We start from the raw sequence: 21,787 nt of genomic DNA, 5'->3' as shown, positions 1-21,787 counted from the left end.
TTTATGGGTGAGAGTGATGAGTTTATATTGGACCCTGTAGCAAATGGATAACCAATGTAATGACTGGCACAAGATGGAGGCATCAGTGAAGGGGCTGGACAGAAATACGACCCTGGCTGCCGCATTCAGGATGGATTGGAGAGGAGAAAGTTTGGTAAGAGGGAGACCAATCAAAAGAGAGTTGCAGTAGTCCAGACGAGAGTGAATAAGAGCGACAGTAAGGCTATGTGCACACGATGCAGAAATGCTCAGGTTTTTTTCCTGAGCGTTTCTGCATCTCCCTGGCAGAAAAAAACGCATGAGGATTGTACATGAGTTTTCCTGCCAGGGACATGCGGAAATGGAGCATTATTCACTGACATTTCCGCATGCGGATTGACAAGCGATTTCCAAGCGATTAGCATCACTTGGAAAGTGCAACTAGGTCACACTATATAAATCCATGCAAACTGCATGGATTTATATAGTGTGACCGAGAGAGTGGTTAAAAAAAATAAAAATAAATAAATAATAATAATAATAATCTTTATTTTTATATAGCGCTAACATATTCCGCAGCGCTTTACATACATAATCGTCGTTGTCCCCATTGGGGCTCACAATCTAGATTCCCTATCAGTATGTCTTTGGAGTGTGGGAGGAAACCGGAGAACCCAGAGGAAACCCACGCAAACACTGGGAGAACATACAAACTCCTTGCAGATGTTGTCCTTGGAGTGACAACCAGCGCTGCAAGGACCCCAGCGCTGCAAGGCTGCAGTGCTAACCACTGCGCCACCGTGCCGCCCTAAATGTATACTTACCCTCCGATGGCCCGCGATGTCTTGTTTCGCTCGGTCCCGGCTGCCGGCAGAAGGGAATTGAAAGACCTGCCGACGTCAGCGTCGCGTGACCTGTCACATGACTCTGACGTCAGCGCAGGTCCTTCAATCCACTGCAAAGTGCCGGGAAGCAAGCAGGAGCGCTGCGCGGGCCGACAGAAGGTAAGTATACATTTATTTTTTATTTTATTCTTTTTTAACAGATTTTTTAATGGTACCTGGGTGTGGATGAGACTCTCCTCTCCTCCAGACCCGGGTACCATCCGCACATTAGAACGCTTGGATTACGCATCCACATATACAGTGATGCGTAATCCATGTGGTCTAATGCAAGTCAATGGCGGCAAAGACACAGCACTTCCGCAAAATAATTGGTAGTGCTGCGTTTTTTTCCGCAATGATAATCCGCAGCGGAAATTTCCGCAGCATGTGCCCAGCACATGCAGATTATCATTGGGGAACATTGGTGCCCTTCTACCATGCGTTTTTAATGCGTTTCCACAGCTGCAAAAACGCTGCGGAAACGCATTAAAAACGCATCGTGTGCACATAGCCTAAGAGTTTTAGCAGTTTCAAAGGTGAGAAAAGGTCGGACTCTGGAGACTTTTTAAGATGCAGGTGAGTGATCGGATATAGGGAATAAAGGAAAGTTTAGTGTCGAATATGATCCCAAGGCAGCGGGCGTGCTGCTTGGGAGTTATGCTTGAACCCTCCAAAAGAGGTCATTGCCCAGGAAGGGGGAAGAGGTGAGCTGTGAATGTTGGATTCTGTTATCTCTCATTGTAATCCTGCTAGTTATGATAATGAGGTTACTGCTGAAAAGGGATCTCTTCTGGACTTGTCAGTCTATTAGAAAAGCAGTTTCTGCTTATTATTTTATGATAATGGGAGGCCAGACGGGCGAGTGGGTGGGCGCACCCATCAATTACGTGCCCTCAACTCCTGCATATAATGTGCCACAAGGACACGGGTGCACCAGCAGCCTAGGAACAGAGGGGGGACCAGCAGCGTCTGACGTCACATGGCCGGCCCCCTATGGTATAAAATGTAAGTAGCTGCATCTGTGAGTGACTGGGGCCCCGGGACTTAATAAAGTAAAGTAATTAGCTCAGGCCCCGGCGTGCCAGGCAGTCTGCCAGGCCATTTATTCAGTGGCTCAGCTGTGGTGCCTCAGTGCAGGCTGTGCAGCGTGTCTCCCATAGTCCGAATTCCCCCTCTTTGCTTCTTCTCACTGGGCCCCATACACCAGTAATGGTAGTAATGCCTGATGGCGGCCCTGGCCTCAGCTGCATAATAATACCGGAAAATACTTTATTCAGCACCTACATTGATTAGCCGAAGCAGAGCGCGCTTTACCAGCTCGATGGCTGCAGTGCCTATCTGTGCGGCCATCGTCCCTCCTCTCTGTTTTGCCCCCTCATTCTCTAAAACGGTAAACACAGGTGCCAAACACCATATGACATATGACAGCTGGGAGGCTCCAAGGCTATGGCAGTGGCACACCTTGTCTGAGCAACTAAGTTTACGGATGTTAATTTGTGAAGCTGGTTTGTTGTCTGCTGTAAGGATTTGACCCAGATTGTTTCCTCATTCTGCTTCCCGATCGCTACTTGCCCCTAACCAGTATCTGTTGTATGACCCGGTGTGTCCACTCTACAGAGAGTGTCTGGGGAGGACCTGACACATGTGATTCTTAATTTACCCTGTGGTGGCACTGTAGGAATATTGAATCTCCCCTCTGCTTCTATAATTTTCCCTATCGAGGATTTTTGGATTTATTGTAGTTTAATATGTTATCCTACAGTGCTGAAACATTTCTCTATTAAACCAAAGTAGATTCAACTTACGCTATTGTAGAGAAATGTGACATCGTCTATAGGAAGCGTACACTGACTTTCTGTACATCTGCCGTATTACCAACAATGGCTCATAACAACACATCTCCTCATTCTTTGGTTTTGACAGTTCTAGAAAATGACAAACAGAAAAATCTTGGCAAAGGATTAGATAAAGTTTCTTTGGAAGCTGTTAGAAGAATTTCAGCCTGATGAGATGAGAACAATTTGCTCTACAGTAAATCCACAAACTGCAAAGCACTCAAAATAAGGCGGTGGTGGTAAGAAGATGCCAGCAACACAACCACTTGACGGCAAAGTGCATCCTAAAAATGATCAGGAATGTGGGCAGAAAACGGCTTGTAGCCCTATTTACTGGGTTCAGTTGTATATGTAAATATAGAAAATATGCAGGAAAATACGGGCAGAAAATACCTTGTAGTTTGTCCAGAATTAGCTCATTATTCTATGGCATATTAGGTCTGTGTTATCTGTGTTTTCCCATAAGCTTCCTGTTGTCTTACTTCTCCCATAATAAATTTTTCAAATATAGGTGCAATATATTTTTTACAGGCTCCATTGATTCCTATTGGGAGAATACATCCATAATATAGTACTGACTATTATAAACTTAATATACAATATAATATTAAAATATATTTTAATACCCACCAATCAGCTGACACCAGCTGTGACAATGGAGTTGGGCAGCACCGTTCCGTTAAACTGTTTAGTAACCGTTCCTGGGGAACGCAGCTCTGCTCCTATTATTTTTTGTGTGATGTACATCAGCTATCACTCCAAAGACATACTGATAGGGAATGTAGATTGTTAGCCCCAATGGGGACAGTGCTGATAGTGTCTGTAAATTGTCTGCAGAATATGTTGGCGCTATATAAATAAAAAGATTATTATTATTATTAGCTATACCTATCCAATAGATATGTCACAAATGTATGAGATGGGTAGATGGCTAGAACACTTTATGCTGATATTATAGGGGTTGGGAGCTCAACAATCTGCAATGGAAATATATTGTTAGGATAGCCAAATAAATAGGTGACCATGAAGTCGAAGCTCGTTATGTCTCTGCCCTGGGTAATTGATAGAAAAATGTCCATTTTCCCTACCAAGGACACCTTTTTTTTTGTCCTGTTAAGTGCCCTAGAATCTGGTGAACAGTTTAGTTAGAAAAGGGGGAAGTGATAGATGTTAAATGATGTTTTATTAATTTAAATACAATATAGTCATTAATAGGTACGCTTAGACATAATAAGAAAAAAAGATCTGAGATGTGGAGTATGACAACAACGCGGAGGTAGTAACATCTTGCTGTTACAATGTAGAAACAATACTGAAAGCAGCAAATAAAGGAAGCACAAAGAATTACATAATAAAAACACTTAACCAAACAACTCGGCTTGTTTTTCCAGCTCGTTCATGTGTCGTTGGTGAATGGAGCCATTGGAGTGGCTGTGCGATCCAGTGCAGCCCGACATACAGGGTGCGCAGGCGTCAAGTGTTGCAGGAGCCTGAAAATGGAGGCGAGCCCTGCCCAAACCTAGAGGAGAAGGCTGGATGTCTGGAATATTTCACAAATCAGGGCATTGAATGTGGCCACTTGCATGGTAAAAAAAGATAATTTTATTTAGGTTGTGAAAACAAAATAATCTTATCTTATTATCCTAATGTCACCCATATTGTTCTTTATTATGCAGATTATTTCATTATGGTAATATTCTTGTGATTGCCAGTCTTTATATATTTCCTCTGACATTACACTTTCTGGGCTTTCTCTGTTCTCAGGCCAGTGCTTAGATTGGTAGCACCAGAAGGCTGAGCACTAATCCCTTTCTTTGAGAGCAGAGATAAGACCTTGCTTTTCCATTACTTTCACTATCCTTTGGCTGTGTGCCCACTATGCATTTTTTAAGCGTTTCCGCAGCGGCAATTCCGCCGCAGAAACGCTTAAAAAACACTTGGTAGAAGGTCTGCCATGTTCCCCAATGATAATCCGCATGTGCTGTGCACATGCTGCAGAAATTTCCGCTGCGGATTATCATTGCGGAAAAATCTGCAGCACTACCAATTATTTTGCAGAATCGCGGCGTTTTTGCCGCCATTGACTTGCATTGAATTGCTTAATATAAGCATGACTACATGTGCACATGCGGATATTAAGCGATTCAATGTACGGATGGTACCCAGGTCTGGAGAAGAAGAGACTCTCATCCAGACCTGGGTATCATAATACATGTAAAAAAAAAAAAAAGTAAAATAAAAAAACCCATTATACTCACCTTCTGATGGCCCGCGGTTATGTCTCCGATACGTCTTGACTCCCCGGTGGCTCGTGATGGTATAAAAGGACCTTCCATGATGTCATTTACAGTAGTCATGTGACAGGTCACGCGACCGCTGACGTTGGTGGTCGCGTGACCTGTCACATGACTAAATGACGACATGAAAGGTCCTTTTACACCACCGTGGGCCACCGGGGAGACCGGAGAAGGAGACCGGGGGCCATCGGAAGGTGGGTATAATGTTTTTTTTTTATTGTTTACCATTTTTATTCTTTTCTTTAACTAACTTGGTCACATTATATAAAATCCATGCCGTTTGCATGGATTTATAAAGTGTGACCAAGTTGTCAAGCAATTTTCCAAGTGATGCTAAAATCACTTGGAAAAGCGCTTGTCAACCCGCATGCGGAAATGCAAGTGAAGAACGCTTCACATCCGCATGTCCCTGGCAGGAAAAACGCATGTACAATCCGCATGTACAATCCGCATGTATAATCCGCATGTACAATCCGCATGCATTTTTTCTGCCAGGGAGATGCAGAAACGCTCAGGAAAAATACGGCGCATTTCTGCATAGTGGGCACATAGCCTTTCCCACACAGAAGTAACACAGAGATTAAAATTTTCTGAAAAACAGTAAATGCGAATAACATTGTACTTATGTTTTCCCTTAGTCCCTGCCTTTATTACCACTTCTGAGTACAACAAAGAGAGAAGGAGGCGCGCAGTGCCAACAGACTGGGCGTCCCATACTGACGATCCTGGGTACAGTATTAAATCTGATCAATGGAGAAATCCAATGTTATATGTTCCAATATATTCACTCATCCTAGAAAAAGAAAAACTAAAGAAATGAAGAACTGTTGATATTAGTGTAATGTGTAGGTGCACATTCACACTGTGGCCATTAACAGACAGAACCTAGGATAAAAACAAAATAAACAAATACCCTGCAGTAAATACATTAATAGTAATATTACATGGAAATAAGATAGGATACTTAGCTGGCACTATTTTGATCAAAAGCGCATAAAAGCCATCCCACCTGAACAAGGTATACCCAATCAGGATGGTCCGTAACTCTTGTAGTTCACCTCGTTACATGTTAGCAGACCTCAAAATAGATGGGGGCAGTGCAGTTTATGAGATGTGCCAATATACTTGGCATCCCATACAGAAGATTACAGTATTAAGCCAGATCAATGGAGATATCTAATGTTATATGTTCCCATATATTCACTTTTCCTAGAAAAAAGTACAACATATTATATATATATATATATATATATATATATATATATATATTATTACTACATAAGATTCTCCCCATTCTCATATATAACAGTTACCTCTTTGGTTAAAACTACCCATGCAAAAGACATCAGCCACTAACAGCATAAATATTTCTATAGCAGAAGGCAAAGTTAAGCCGGCCTTACACAAGAGATCATTCTGCCGGCTCTTCCATACATAGGAGTGCTTTTTAAGATGAACGCTTCTGTGTTCTCTATGTGAGAGCAGCCAGACGTCAAGTGGTGGCTTATCTCACAAAAATATCCCATACACATTTAAAGGGGTGTCCCCATCTCCAAGATTCTATCCCAATATGTAGTAGGTGTAATAATAATGATATTAGCAAATACCTCCAATTAACATAGTCTTTCTTCAACCTTAAAAACTAAGTCCATCTAGTTCAACCCATAGCCTAACTTCTCGATCCAGAGGAAGGCAAAAAAAAACCATGTGACAAACACTAAACTCCACATTGGGGAAAAAATTCCTTCCCGACTCCATACAACAATCAGACTAGTTCCCTGGATCAACGCCCTATCAAGGAATCTAGTATTTATAACCTGTAATATTATACTTTTCAAGAAAGGCATCCATGCCCTTCTTAAATTTTAACAGTGAATCACTCATTACAACATCATGCGGCAGAGAGTTCCATAGTCTCACTGCTCTTACAGTAAAGAATCCCCGTCTGTGATTATGATTAAACCTTCTTTCCTCCAGACGTAGAAGATGCCCCCTTGTCCACGTCTCAGGCCTCAGAGTAAAAAGATCAGTAGAAAGGTCTTTGTACTGTCCCCTCATATACTTGTACATAGTAATAAGATCACTCCTAAGCCTTCGTTTTTCCACAGTAAATATCCCCAAGTGTAATAACCTGTCTTGGTATTGCAGACCCCCCAGTCCTCTAATAACCTTGGTCGCTCTTCTCTGCACCCTCTCTAGTTCAGCTATGTCTTTCTTATACACCGGAGACCAGAACTGTACACAGTATTCTAAGTGTGGTCGCACTAATGACTTGTATAGAGGTAAAATGATGTTCTCCTCATGAGCATCTATGCCTCTTTTAATGCATCCCATTATTTTATTTCCCTTTGCAGCAGCAGCCTGACACTGGCCACTAAACGTGAGCTTGTCGTCCACCAATACACCCAGGTCTTTTTCAGTTACAGTTTTGCCCAGTGTTTTACAATTAAGCATATAATTATACATTTTATTTCCTCTGCCCAAGTGCATTACCTTACATTTATCCCCATTAAAGCTCATTTGCCATTTATCAGCCCAAGCTTCTAGTTAACATAGATCCTCCTGTAATATAAAATTGTCCTCCTCTGTATTGATTACCCTGCAGAGTTTAGTGTCATCTGCAAATATTGAAATATTACTCTGCATGCCCCCTACAAGGTCATTAATAAATTTTCCCCTATCCCCATTGTTCTCATTTTATGTATCAACCTTTTGTGTGGAACCGTATCAAAAGCTTTTGAAAAGTCCATATACACAACATCCACTGCATTTCCTTGGTTCAGTCCAGAACTTGCCTCCTCATAAAAACTGATCAGATTAGTTTGACAGGAAAGGTCCCTCGTAAACCCATGTTGATATTGGGTCATGAGGTTATTCTTCTTCAGATACTCTAGTATAGCATCTCTTAGGAAACCCTCCAGGATTTTACCCACAGTAGAGGTTAAGCTTACCGGCCTATAATTTCCAAGTTCAGTCTTTGTCCCCTTTTTGAATATTGGCACCACATTTGCTATACACCAGTCCTGTGGTACAGACCCTGTTATTATGGAATCTTTAAAGAATAAAAATAATGGTCTGTCTATGACATTACTTAATTCCTGCAGTACTCGCGGGTGTATCCCATCCGGGCCTGGGGATTTGTCAACTTTAGTGATTTTTAGACGCCGTCGTACTTCCTGCTGGGTTAAGCAAGTGACATTTACTGGAGAATTTTTGTTATCACTAATCATGCTTTCTGTCATGCGATTTTCTTGTGTAAATACGGTTGAAAAAAAATCATTTAGCATATTGGCTTTTTCCTCATCCTCATCCACCATTTCACCCAGACTATTTTTAAGGGGGCCAACACTATCATTTTTTAGTTTTTTACTATTTATGCAGTTAAAGAATATTTTGGGGTTATTTTTACTTTCTCTGGCAATGATTCTCTCTGCCTCAATCTTGGCTGCCTTGATTTGTTTTTTACATAATTTATTTAATTTTCTATATTTATTTAATGCCTCATCACTACCTACTTGCTTTAGTTCTCTAAATGCTTTCTTTTTGTCACTTATTGCGCCCCTTACAGCTCTATTTAGCCATAGTGGTTTCCTCCTATTTCTAGCATGTTTATTCCCAAGGGGTATATATTGTGCACAGGTCCTATTCAGGATGTTAATAAATGTCTCCCATTTGCTTTGTGTAGCTTTATGTCTCAGGATATCGTCCCAGTTTATTGCACTAAGATCATCTCTTAACAGTTGGAAATTTGCCTTCCTGAAGTTTAGTGTCCTTGTAACCCCTCTACTACACATCTTATTAAAGGTTACATGAAAACGTATTATTTTGTGATCACTATTACCCAAGTGACTCCCAACTCGTATATTTGATATGCGGTCTGGCCTATTGGTTAATATTAGGTCTAGCAGTGCCCCCCTTCTTGTTGGGTCCTGAACCAGTTGTGAAAGGTAATCGTCTCTCATAGTAGTCAAAAACCTATTTCCTTTGCTTGAACTACATGTTTCCGTCCCCCAATGTATTTCAGGGTAGTTGAAGTCTCCCATAATAATGACTTCTCCTTGAGTCGCTGCTTCATCTATTTGCTTTACGAGGATATTCTCCGCTACTTCCATTATTTTTGGAGACTTATAACAAACCCCTATCAGTAATTTATTATTTTTTCCCCCTCCTCTTATCTCCACCCACAGGGACTCTACATTTTCATTAGATTCACATATATCCTCCCGCAAGACAGGTTTTAAGGATGATTTTACATATAAACACCCCCCCCCCTCGCTTGTTTGTACGGTAATTTCTGAACAGACTATAGCCCTGTAAATGAACTGCCCAGTCATGGCTCTCGTCCAGCCACGTCTCAGATATCCCTACCATGTCATAATTATTTTCCAACAAAATTAATTCTAATTCCTCCATTTTGTTGGTCAGGCTTCTGGCATTAGTGTACATGCATTCTATGTATCTCTCTGTACCTCTATTCCTTCTTATTTTATTGACTGTTCTAACCCCACCCCCAATATTTTTATTTGTGCCCAGGTCACTATCTGCAGTATCTTCCCCACCTATAAAATGAATACCCTCCCCCCCAATCCCTAGTTTAAACACTCCTCCAACCTTCTAGCCATTTTCTCCCCCAGCACAGCTGCACCCTCCCCATTAAGGTGCAGCCGGTCCCTAGCGTAGAGTCTTCCTACACCAGTTCTTGAGCCACTTATTTATCTCCCTAATCTCCCGTTGCCTCTCTGGCGTGTCACGTGGTACCGGTAGTATTTCAGAGAATACCACCTTGGAGGTCCTTGCTTTCAGCTTGCAGCCTAATTCCCTGAAATCATCTTTAAGGACCTTCCACCTACCTCTAACTTTGTCATTTGTGCCAATGTGCACCATGACCGCTGGGTCCTCACCAGCCCCTCCCAGTAATCTGTGAACCCGATCAGCGATGTGCCGGACTCGAGCGCCAGGTAGGCAGCACACTGTTCGACGATCCCTGTCTTTGTGACAGATTGCCCTATCTGTTCCCCTAATAATTGAGTCCCCCACTACCAGCACCTGCCTGGCCTGCCCTACTCTCCTATTTCCCTCTTTACTGGAGCTGACACTCCTCCGGCTTTCAGGGGACATGCCTTGCTGCAGTAGTGCTACCCCTGTACCGTCACTCCCCTCATCTGCCAACTTTGCAAACTTATTGGGGTGTGCCAGATCAGGACTAGCCTCCCTGGCACTCTTCCCTCTACCACCCCTTCTAACTGTCACCCAACTAACGACCTCACTGTCCTGCAGCTCCCGACTACCACCCTCCCCCACATCTACCCCAGTGAGCTGCTGCTCAGTGAGCAGCAGACTCCTTTCCATGTTGTCAATGGATCTCAGTGTTGCCAGCTGCTCATTTAGATCCAGTATCTGGGCTTCCAAACGCACAACGTGCACACATCTCGCGCAGCAGTAAGCAACCTCGACCGGCTGTTCAAGGAATACATACATGTGGCAAGATGTACACTGGATAGCATTGTCAATAATGGAGCTCATTTCCTAATGGGAATTGCAATATACAGAATGTTAAGTAAAAAGAAAAGTAAAGAATTAATGAAATACAGTTAGCAATTCAGTCCAAAGTCCTCCCTTCCAAACTCCCTGAATACAAAGTCACTGAAAAACAAGTCACACACTTACTTTCGTTCCGGACACACTCAGCTCGTTCACACTCACAAACTAAGAGATTTAAAGAGTTTTTTTTTCTTTTTTTCCCTTTTCCAGCAATGCACCCTTCACCTCAATGCACTTCCAAAGGAAGTATAGTTCTTCTGATTCGCTATGTCTCTTTCCTCATGTGCAGGCATTGCAGGACCTTAGGTATCCATGGTTACTACCACTAGCAGCTAGATAACTGTCACTTTATCAGTGGACGTAACCATGAATACCTGAGGTCCTGCAATGCCTGCACATGAGGAAAGAGACAGAGAGAATCAGAAAAACTATACTACATTTCTAATTGGAGGTATGTGTTGATATTATTATTAAACCTACTACATATTGGGATAGGATCTTGGAGACGGGAATACCCCTTTACGTCAACCGAATCTGTCGATATCGGCTGACAATTAAATATATATTTGCCGCCTCCCGACTCCTCTCCGCCAACAGATCATGTCGGGTTAGAGAAGCACCTGACCTGTTGAATTTCTAATGACCAATATTTTATTCTCTGGGAGATAAACTGCAGCCAGAGGAGTCTAACAGCAGCAAATGAAGAATCAGGCAAGCTCAGTGCTCCTGTGTATGGAGGAGTCAGGAGAGTTAGCTGTTGGGAAAACCATCGTTCGGCCTAGGACTATCTGATGTGTATGTGTGGCACTAGTATATTATACACTAACCAATAACATTTACTATTAGGGGGCACTTAGGTGCTTCATGGCTGCTGTTTGTATATTGTACCCTGCAGTAACATAATATGCAGCACGTTCTCTCTTGTAGCGGCAGCACACAATCAGAATTTCAAAATGTTGATTTCTGTATAAGAAACCACCCACACTTGCATATCTTAGGTGTGGATGTTTGGAGTGGGTTAAGCAGCTAAGCCAGCTAACAAAATCTGTGGGTGCTGGTTGCATTATACAGCTGGCACCTTCCTCTAGCAGCAATGATCAGAGCCTGCTTTGATTGTTGTTGTTTAACCACTGTAGAGATTCACCGTCTCTGGTAGTTGGTAGAGTTCACACAAGCACAGGGTTTTGATGCCATAAACATATATGTTAACTTTTATTTCCACAGGATGCACAGAACCAAAAACAAAATCATAAACATATTCCCTAGCCTTGTCCAGTATTTCAGAGAATACCACCTTGGAGGTCCTTGCTTTCAGCTTGCAGCCTAATTCCCTGAAATCATCTTTAAGGACCTTCCACCTACCTCTAACTTTGTCATTTGTGCCAATGTGCACCATGACCGCTGGGTCCTCACCAGCCCCTCCCAGTAATCTGTGAACCCGATCAGCGATGTGCCGGACTCGAGCGCCAGGTAGGCAGCACACTGTTCGACTAAACAGTATAGACCCTGACAACTTCAGACACCACTGAGCTAGTCCCAGTCCGGTCAAATAAAACTGCTATTGTCCATAGCAACCATTGATACTTGCATTTTGGTGCACACGGCCTGTGCAGGCTCTTCTCAACGAGATTCTGGATTGTCTCTCTCTTGGACTCCAACACACATCCACTCTGCTCAGCTCCTTCAGCTGACTCAATAAGGTGAACACCTAGCTTGTTTATATGCAGTGCTAGCAAGGTACACTTAATCAGAGCCTGCAGAACTAGGATTTAACTCTAGCCTACCTGACATTGCTGCACCACTTAAATGCTTCTGTCAATTGCTGCCCCCTGTAAAACAATTGAATGCCGCCAGAGGCAACCATGGCATCAGTGGCCTAACGAAACCTGTTGTTGGGCTTCATAGGAGATTGATAATATACTGCAATGCTAAAGTATTTCAGCATATTGTACACATCATCAACCAATTGCAGGTTCAAGGCTCCTAAGGGAACTAAAAAAATGTACAAATAGTTTTTTTAAGAGTGTATTAATAGCAATTTAGAATAAATATATAAAAAAAAAACCTAAACGTGTCACTCATAGCTCTTTTCCTATTTAAAAAATAAAAATTATTTAGCTGTTCTATAAAAGTCCAATTGTCAATGTATAAAATTATGATACTGTAAATAATAAAAACTTCAGAATTGCTGTTTTTCTGTCATCTCACCTCCCAAAAAAATGCTTTAAAAAGTGATTGTAAAATCATATGTACTCCAAACCAATAAAACCTACAGCAACCTACAAAAAATAGGCCTAATACAGCTCCACTGACAGAAAAAAAAAAGATTGTGGATGGAGGAAGAAGAGGAGGAAAGGAAATATGTCCTATGAGGAACGGTTGCAGGATTTGGGAATGTTTAGCTTGCAAAAAAGAAGACTGAGAGGAGACTTAATAGCTGTCTACAAATATGTCAAGGGCTGTCACATTGTAGAAGGATCATCTTTATTCTCATTTGCACAAGGAAAGACTAGAAGCAATGGGATGAAACTAAATGGGAGGAGATACAGATTAGATATTAGAAAAAACTTTTTGACAGTTAGGGTGATTAATGAGTGGAACAGGCTGCCACGAGAGGTGGTGAGTTCCCCTTCAATGGAAGTCTTCAAACAGAGGCTGAACAGATATCTGTCTGAGATGGTTTAGTGAATCCTGCTTTGAGCAGGGGGTTGGACCAGATGACCCAGGAGGTCCCTTCCAACTCTACAATTCTATGATTCTATGAAACGAAAGAATAAAAATTGACAATGATAAGAAGGGGTTAAAGAATAAACATAAAGTGTTAAGAAATGAATCAGCACATAATACTGAATCTAAAAACAATATGTTGTTAACCCCTTGCAGACATATGATGTCTTATGCCGGCTCCCTGACTTTGATGCGCGCTCGCAAGCCAAGCCTGCATATTTGCCGGCAGATGATGACTATTGTTATGCAGCCATCATCTGCCTCTAACAGCTGCAGGTGGAGCAGAGATTTGCCAGTAGCTGTAAATCTGTTAAAAGCCGCTGTCTCTCTGAGAGCGGGATTTGCAGGGGGGCACGTCATTCTATGTGTCCATCTGCGCACCCGTGACATGATCGTCGGGCGCCAATGGGTTGCCATGACAGGCAAGGGTCTACTGAAGACCTCTGTGCCTGTCCTGACGGTACTCCTGTGAAAACCAGCCCGTGGCTGGCTTTCATCGGAGACTACGATTTTTTCTATATACAGCAGTACTGTGGTATTATAGCACAAGCTATCAGATGATCACAAGTTCAAGTCCCCTAAGAGGACTAACAAATACAGTAACAAGTGAAAAAAATGTTTTAAAAAATATGAAAAAAATAAAGTATAAAAAGCTTAAATCAGTCCCCTTTCCCCCTAGGTAAAAATAAGAAATAAAAAAAAAACAAAACACATATTTGGTATCACTGCATGCGTAAAAATCTGATCTATCAAAACATAAAATAGATTAATCCGATTGGTAAACATCATAACGAAAAACGAATCAATACGCCAGAATTACGATTTTTTTTTTTTTACAAATTTCTGAATTTTTTTTCACCACTTAAATAAAAGCAAAAACTATACATGTTTGGTATCTCCATAATAATACTAACCTGGAGAATCATATTGCCAGGTCATTTTTGTCGTAAAATAAATGCAGTAAATAATAAAGCCAAAAAACAATTGAGGAATTTTTTTGTTATTTTGCCACACATGGATTTTTTTCCCCACTCTCCAGTAAATCACATGATAAAATAGGTGGTGCCATTCAATAGTTCAACCCATCCTGCAAAAAACAAGTCCTCCCACTGATAGAAAAACTAAAAATGTTATGGTTATGGCTCTTGGAAATGGAAAATTGCCCGATTGGGAAGAGGTGCCCTCCATCAGATCACATTGCACTACCTTTTAATATATGGAGAAGGTCAAGGGCTATAATCAAAGATGAAGATTCTTATCTTCTAATCTTTACATCAGGTACTGTGTCGAGTTCCGGATTGAATCCTATTCTCCAGCATGCCTGACTGAGGATCGCCCACATGCTCGCTGGATGCTGTACATCCGAGATGGCTACACTGTCTGTGTGACTTGCCAACAACCTGCAATGAATATCCGGAACCATCGCTGCTATGGGGATGGCACTGACGCTAACCGGTAAGAATTCTATATTTCTGTGTATATCTCAGCTGAACAAATATACCTGGAACACAAAAAGGTAAATGTTTTCCCAGGAGGCCATTCCTATATCTTGGAGTTAAAAAAAAGAGCCTGCTGATTTGATGTATGGGGAATCAGTCATGGAACAGGATATGTATGTACCTGTATCCGACCAACTAAAGCTAAAAGGTCATGATATTCCGATCCCACACTCATAGTCTAGCTATTGAGGCCATAGAAATATATCCATCACCTCCTGGGTCACAGACAGCCACCGCATATCTGTTCTTCCAGTTGATGCACACATGGTGACTAGTGATGAGCGATCATTCTCGCTACTGCTCGAGATGCTTGGCGCTTGCCGAGTTTTTCCGGGGTTGCTCGGCGGGATCTCGGGACCCCTCCCTGCATGTTTGGCGCTCTTTAGAGCGCCAATCAACATGCAGGGATTGTCTGCCACACACTGTAATGCCGCAGCCATGTTGGTTGTGGCATTACAGTGATTGGCTGGCCTCACAGCATCATCAGGTCTACATCAGACCTGGCGCCGCCATGCTCTTCACAGTCACTCCGGAATCAGGCAGTGTGGGGAGAGCTGCTGCTGAGCTAGGGAGAGATTTGCATGTTTCTAGTTAGTGTAGGTATACCAGACTATATTAGAGACACATATCCATCTAAACTAACAGTCCTTCTGAGGACTAATTCAGCTGCAGAGATATCAGTGCTAGGCAGGCAAGCAGGGAATATAGAAGACTGCAGTGCACATAGCAAAAGAGTCCATTCCAATTCTGTCTGCTGCTTTTACAGATATTTGTAGAAATAGCCCCAGGTATCAGCGACCAGGAATAATTATTTTTTTTATTTTAATCCTGATTAATCCGCAGAACACCACTATTAAACACAGAGCAGTGTGAAAAGGTTATTGGTTGGAAAGCAGATAATGCTTCCAGTCACTTAGCCTCCACCACCACCCTATCTTCCACACGGTCAAGTCTCAGTAGCCGTGAGTCTGGACCGCATATTCCTCACCCTGATCCTCGATCCTCCTTCCTCCCACCATGCCAAGTGCCCAGAGACAACTGATCCCACACTTAGACATTCCGAAGAGCTGTTCACTTTTCCATTTATAGATTCGGGCCTCTCACCTGATCCACTTGAAGCGGGGCAAGAGGAGATCGCATGTAGCGATGCCCAACTATTTGAGCAGCCACGGTTATACGAAGGTGACAGTGGGAAAGTGTCACAAGAGGTGGACGATGATGAGACACAATTGCCAGAAAGTCAGGAGGAGGACCAGGGTGCGGAAGTGGAAGACGAGGTGGTGGATGATATAGTAACTGACCCAACCTGGCAGGAGAACATGCAGAGCGAGGACAGCAGCACACAGGGGGAGGGAGGCAGAGCAACCCCAACAAGCAGGAAGAAGCAGTGTCGTGACCGCAGACAGAAGGCGGGCAACCGTTCCCCGTAACACCAACACGAAGGAAGCTGCCAGTACAACTGTTAGGTCTTCCAGAGTCTGGTTGTTTTTTAAAAACTCTGCTGATAACCCCAAAAAGGCCATTTGCACCACCTGTCAGGCCAGCATCAGCAGGGGTAGCAAAACTACCAGCCTGACCACCACCAGCATGATCAGGCACATGGCAGCAAAGCACCCGACTTTGTGGGTCGAACCCAGGGTCCAGTAACAGTGTCTGCGGGTGACACCACTGCTTCTTCTGCTGTTATGTGTGCAAGCCAATCCCCTGTCCATAGTGCATGCGAAGATGCCTCCTGCCCTGCACCTTTCGTTGGACACTCTCAACTAGCACCATCAGCAAGCACGTTTTTGTCCCAGCGCAGCGTTCAGTTGTCCATACCCCAGTCCTTGGAAGGCAAGCGCAAATGCGCAGCCAACGCCCCACAGGACACATTACTAATTTCCCACATTTCACGACTGCTTGCGCTCGAAATGTTACCTTTTAGGCTTATGGAGACGAAAGCTTTCCACAACCTGATGGCAGCGGCTGTACCTCGGTACTCGGTCCCCAGTCGCCACTATTTCTCCTGGTTTGCCAGCATTAGCCGTGCCCTCAACAATGCAGTTACAGGGAAAGTACACCTAACCACTGACACGTGGGCAAGTGCTTGTGGGCAGGGACGGTACATCTGGGTTAACATAGTGGAAGCTGGGACCCAGTCAGACTTTGGGATGGAACACATCCTCCCGAGGCCGAGGATTGCAGGCCCTAGGTCAGAGTTGCCCCCACAGTCTACAGCTCCTGCACCTCATCCTCCTCCTCCTCTTCAGCCTCCATCTCTGAAATGACCACATCAGTCACAAGCTGGAAGCACTACAGCACTGCCTCAGCTAAGCGGCAACAGGCTTTGCTGAAGCTAATATACTTAGGTGACAAACCGAACAATGCTGAAGAGTTGTGGACAGGTCTGAAAGAGCAGGCAGATCTGTGGCTAACACCGCTGAACCTACAGGCATGGTCATGTGTGACAATGGCCGGAACCTGGTGGCGGCTCTGAGGCGAGGCAAGCTCACACATGTACCATGCCTGGCCCATGTGCTTAACCCCGTGGTTTAGCGGTTTCTTAAAACCTACCCGGAGCTGCCGGATTTGCTTGTCAAAGTACGCCGCCTGTGTGCCCATTTTAGAAAGTCAGCTACAGCTTCCGCCGCCCTTGCCGTGCTTCAGCAATGTTTGCAGCTTATGGCTCACCGACTGGTGTGTGATGTTCCCACGCGTTGGAACTCTACACTGCAGATGTTGGGAAGGATTTGTGAGCAGAAGAGGGCAGTTGTTGACTACCAGCATCAACAAGGCCGTCGGCATACAATTCAGACTCCACACATAAGACCTCAGGAGTGGACATGGATTTTAGACATCTGTACCATCCTCAAAAACTTTGAGGACTCCACCAAGATGGTGAGCAGCGATGACGCCATAATTAGCATCACCATCCCGCTTCTCTGTCTTCAGAAATGCTCTCTGCTCACAATCAAAGAGGATGCATTGCAGGTGGAGCACGATGAGATGGCGCAAGGAAAAATACAGGGTGATTACACACAGCCCAGCCTCATCTCATTCCAACGTGGATTGGGTGACAATTAGGAAGAGGAGGAGGAGGAGGAGGAAGAACAGGAGCTAGTTTCATGCGCTATAGACTGTACTACCTGCACAACTGTCATACCGTCTGTTCAGTGTGGATGGCCTGAGGACAGGGAGGAGGAGGAGAGCATAGTCACTCGTCCTCTTGGTGAAGACACGGAAGTCTTGCCTGTTAGCAGTCTGGCATGCAAGGCTGAGTTTATGTTACGCTGCCTTTCCCGTGACCCTCGCGTTCTCCAAATTTTGGGAGACAGTCATTACTGGTTGGTGACACTTGTAGACCCACGCTACAAGGAGAACTTTATATCTCTTATTCCTGAGGTGGACAGGTCTACAAAAATGGGGCAGTACCAGAAGGCCCTTGTTGTGGAACTATTAAAAAAATTCTCATCTGAAAACGCTGGCGGCAGAGGTCACAGTTCGTTGGACAACCAAGGAGTACAGCCGAGAGAGACACAACTCCAATCCAGCAGAGGCAGGGGAACACTGTCAAAGTTGAGAGTTTTCTCAGACCCTCCCATTGCACAGGCCCTGAGGCACGGGGTACTCTCATAAGGAGTGCAAAGTTTGGGAAGATGCTGAGGGAGTACCTTGCCGACCGTACCAACGTCCTCTGTGATTCCTCTGTGCCTTATAATTATTGGGTATCCAAGCTGGATACGTGGAATGAACTGGTTCTCTATGCCTTGGAGGTCCTGGCCTGCCCTGTCGCTAGCGTTTTATCAGAGCTGGTTTTTAGTGCCGCTGGTGGAATTCTAACTGATAAGTGCATCCGCCTGTCAACTGAAAATGCTGACAGGCTGACTCTTATAAAAATGAACAAGGGCTGGATTGGGCCAGACTTCTCAACACCATGGAATGATAGCAGCGTAACATAAACTCAAATCCAATGTCTTTTTTTGGGAGGTGTATTCCCATGCACCTCTTCACACCCACACATGGGTATACACTTCCTGATTTGGGCTATTTGCTCTTGTCCTCCTCCTTCTCCCCATCCTCATCATCCACCACCATATCACCGGGGTGACCGTGGTCCGTGATGCAACACCCACATAATTTTTTTAAAGGGTGTTTATGATGCCCGTAATTTTTTTTTTGTATACAGTATGTTCATGTATACCCCCCAGGGGTAAATATTTGTCAGTCCATACGCTTAGTGCATGGGCATTACAAGTATAGGAGACCCGCTCCTTTCTAATGGGAACATTTTTTCATGAGACCCTCTATGTCTCTTCCAAGGGGCATTGGAGAGCCTCCCAATTTTTTTTCAGCCCTTGATTTCACTGCATAGGCCTACACTATGGGAGACTCACTTCCTAATAATGGGAAGTTTTTTTTTTAGGAGGCCCTCCTCTACATCTCTTCCAAAGGGCATTGGAGTGCCTCCAAATTTTTGGCAGCCCTTGCATTCACTGCATAGGCAAACAGTATGGGAGACCCACTTCCTAATAATAAGAACATTGTTTTCAGGAGGCCCTCTTCTAAGTCTCTTCAAAGGGGTATTGGGGTGCGTCCAAATTTTCAAAGGGGTATTGGGGTGCGTCCAAATGTTCAAAGGGGTATTGGGGTGCGTCCAAATTTTGGGCAGCCCTGCCATTCACTGCATACGCAATAACAGTATAGGAGACCCACTCTTTAGTAATAGGAACAACAAAGCATAGCTGGCTGATGGCTCTCTAAGAATAGTGAGGGCCGACTGCTGGCCCTTTAAGAATAGTAAAGGCCGCCTGATGGCCCTATAAAGTTTTGTGACTTTCAGAGTCCCTCCTTCATAAATGAAACTGGATGTGTCTGATCATGTCTCACACACCACATGGCCAGATAAGGTTGTAAAATGTTAAAATGACATCTCCCGGTGAATGCATTTGTCACAGTTGAAAGCAATGCAAAAGTGCAAAAACGCATCAAAAACGCTACGTGTGAACATAGCCCAAGGTGTGGAGGAGTATTTTTGGTTTTGGCTATTTATTTTGCCTTATATACAAGTCATTACCCTGGAAAGGATGTTCCTTAACATATTTCCCAGGAAAATCCATTTTGTTTTTGTATGTTTTATTGTGAGTCCGTAAAAGTGGCGTAATACCTCTGACAACGTTGTTCACAGCAGTGACCTGGGAGTCAGAAATGCTTCCAGGGGTCTTCCCCATGCTGTTCCCATGTCATTTGAGCACTGTTCCCATCATTTTGGGCAATTTGTAGGCCTCTGCAGACCGCCGGGGGGAGCCGCCTGAAAAATGCTCGAGTTTCCCATAGACTTACATTGGGCTCGTTGGTCGGGTCGAGCACTCGAGTATTCCAATGTGCTCGACCCGAGCATTTTAGTGCTCGCCCATCACTAGTGGTGACCATGCCAGTGGGATAACTCCCATGTTGCTTTGCAAATTGATATAACTCAATTTTTGTAAACAAGAACATATGTAATGCTGAGTTAATCTCAGAGGCAACGCGAGATGTTCTTATTTGCCAATATCACATCCTCATGGGCAACTGATGATACCTGAGCGATATACCAGCAATTATGGATGCACAGTTAGCTATGGAGGTGAAAAAACATTAGATTAATTTCGTCCCAATCCACAAATTTTACCGGGATCAGCCAACCAATGTATGGAATTGGCCATTGGCTATGGCTGTTGTATTCCAACATGCCTGATCATTTTCTTTTTTGAGGAAGATAAGTCACCGCCAGAAATGTCTGGCAGCAACTTACTTCTCTCTTCCCAGTCAGGCCAAATGTATGCTTGGCTAAGCTGATCATGCTTGTGTATGGGAGTTAAAAAAAGTAGTCGTCGACTGAACAAGCATTTGGCCAGCAGCTAGCAAGAGTACCATCCATCCTGATGTAATTGTACAGATATAGCAGCCGTTACCTGAATGAGCTAGTAGTGCTCCGGCAACACCATGTTGTGTAAGAGCAGCTGTGCTACGCAATTAGTGTACAATGGAGCAGCATGCTATTGCAGCAGTGCAGCGCCTGTCGTGGTGGTGATCACTACCTCCGGGTCACTGTATTCTGTAAGTGCTGCTGAAGTGTTTCACTGGAATCCAGTCAAAACTATATGCCATGCAATATGTTTTATTTTTTTCATGGGGTGATGGATGACACTTTATGGCATCTGTCATGGCCTTCATTAATTATACATATATGTTGAATTTTCACAAAATAGCCTTCACTGTCTAGAACTTTTTTATGCAGTGTTCTAAGAAGTCAGAGATTCTCACCACTGCCCTCTGCTGGACAAAAACAAATGATGTCAGAGCTGTGTACATCCCCTCTGTCATTATAGCTGGTCTTAGGAAAAAAGAAAAGCCAATAGGATTGTTAGAAAAGGCACAGAAACACTATAAGGACAAAATTATTGTAACACAATTCCTAATCAATTTCCATTCAGCCCCATGTTTCAAAAAAATCAAGCATCTAGGCATGCAGTCTAACTACAGCAACATCTGTAAAGTCATTCCAAAGAGTAAAATTCTTTCAAATGTAATGTGTTAAAGTTTGTGCTAATTCTTCCATCCTAAATATTCTATGATGAACTGTGTGTGGTGTTATTGAAAGTGGAAGCATTTAGGAACCACAGCAGCTCTTCCACGGAGTGACAGACCACATAAAGTTACAGAGGCGGTAGCCAAGTGCTGTGATGCATAGTGCATAAATGTTATCAAGGCTTTGCTGTTTCAATAACTACAAACCTCCTCTGCCCACAACATGAGCCCAAAACTTCATAGGGAGCTTCACAGCGTGTTTCCATGGCTCAGCAACTGCATGCAAGCCTTACATCACCAAGCACAATACAAAGTGCCAGATGGACTGGTGTAAAACCTGCCACCATTGGACTTTAGAGCTGTGGAAACATGTTCTGTGGAGTGACAAACCATGTTTGAATGAATCAAATGGCAGAAGCTCTTTACCTGCATATCTACATCATGCAAAATGTAGTTTGGTGAAGGAAGGATTGTGCTAT

At 43.6% G+C, this 21,787-nt stretch overlaps 1 protein-coding gene across 1 annotated transcript in view; it reads left to right on the top strand.

The window, feature by feature from the left end:
* SBSPON (somatomedin B and thrombospondin type 1 domain containing) overlaps nt 1–21,787 on the top strand; it is a 33,752-nt gene that overhangs the window by 10,508 nt on the left and 1,457 nt on the right. The window contains exons 2-4 of the mRNA XM_073676745.1: nt 4,090–4,284; nt 5,634–5,724; nt 14,542–14,718. Coding sequence (XP_073532846.1) covers nt 4,090–4,284; nt 5,634–5,724; nt 14,542–14,718 — 463 coding nt within the window. The remainder of the gene's footprint in view (nt 1–4,089; nt 4,285–5,633; nt 5,725–14,541; nt 14,719–21,787) is intronic.

Source organism: Phyllobates terribilis, unplaced genomic scaffold (genome assembly GCF_046119375.1).
Source record: "Phyllobates terribilis strain yellow unplaced genomic scaffold, ASM4611937v1 Scaffold_4__5_contigs__length_816908805, whole genome shotgun sequence".
NCBI classification, from domain to species: Eukaryota; Metazoa; Chordata; class Amphibia; order Anura; family Dendrobatidae; genus Phyllobates; species Phyllobates terribilis.
Note: the sequence above shows the minus strand (reverse complement) of the source record. Positions and strands in the feature narration are given on the sequence as shown.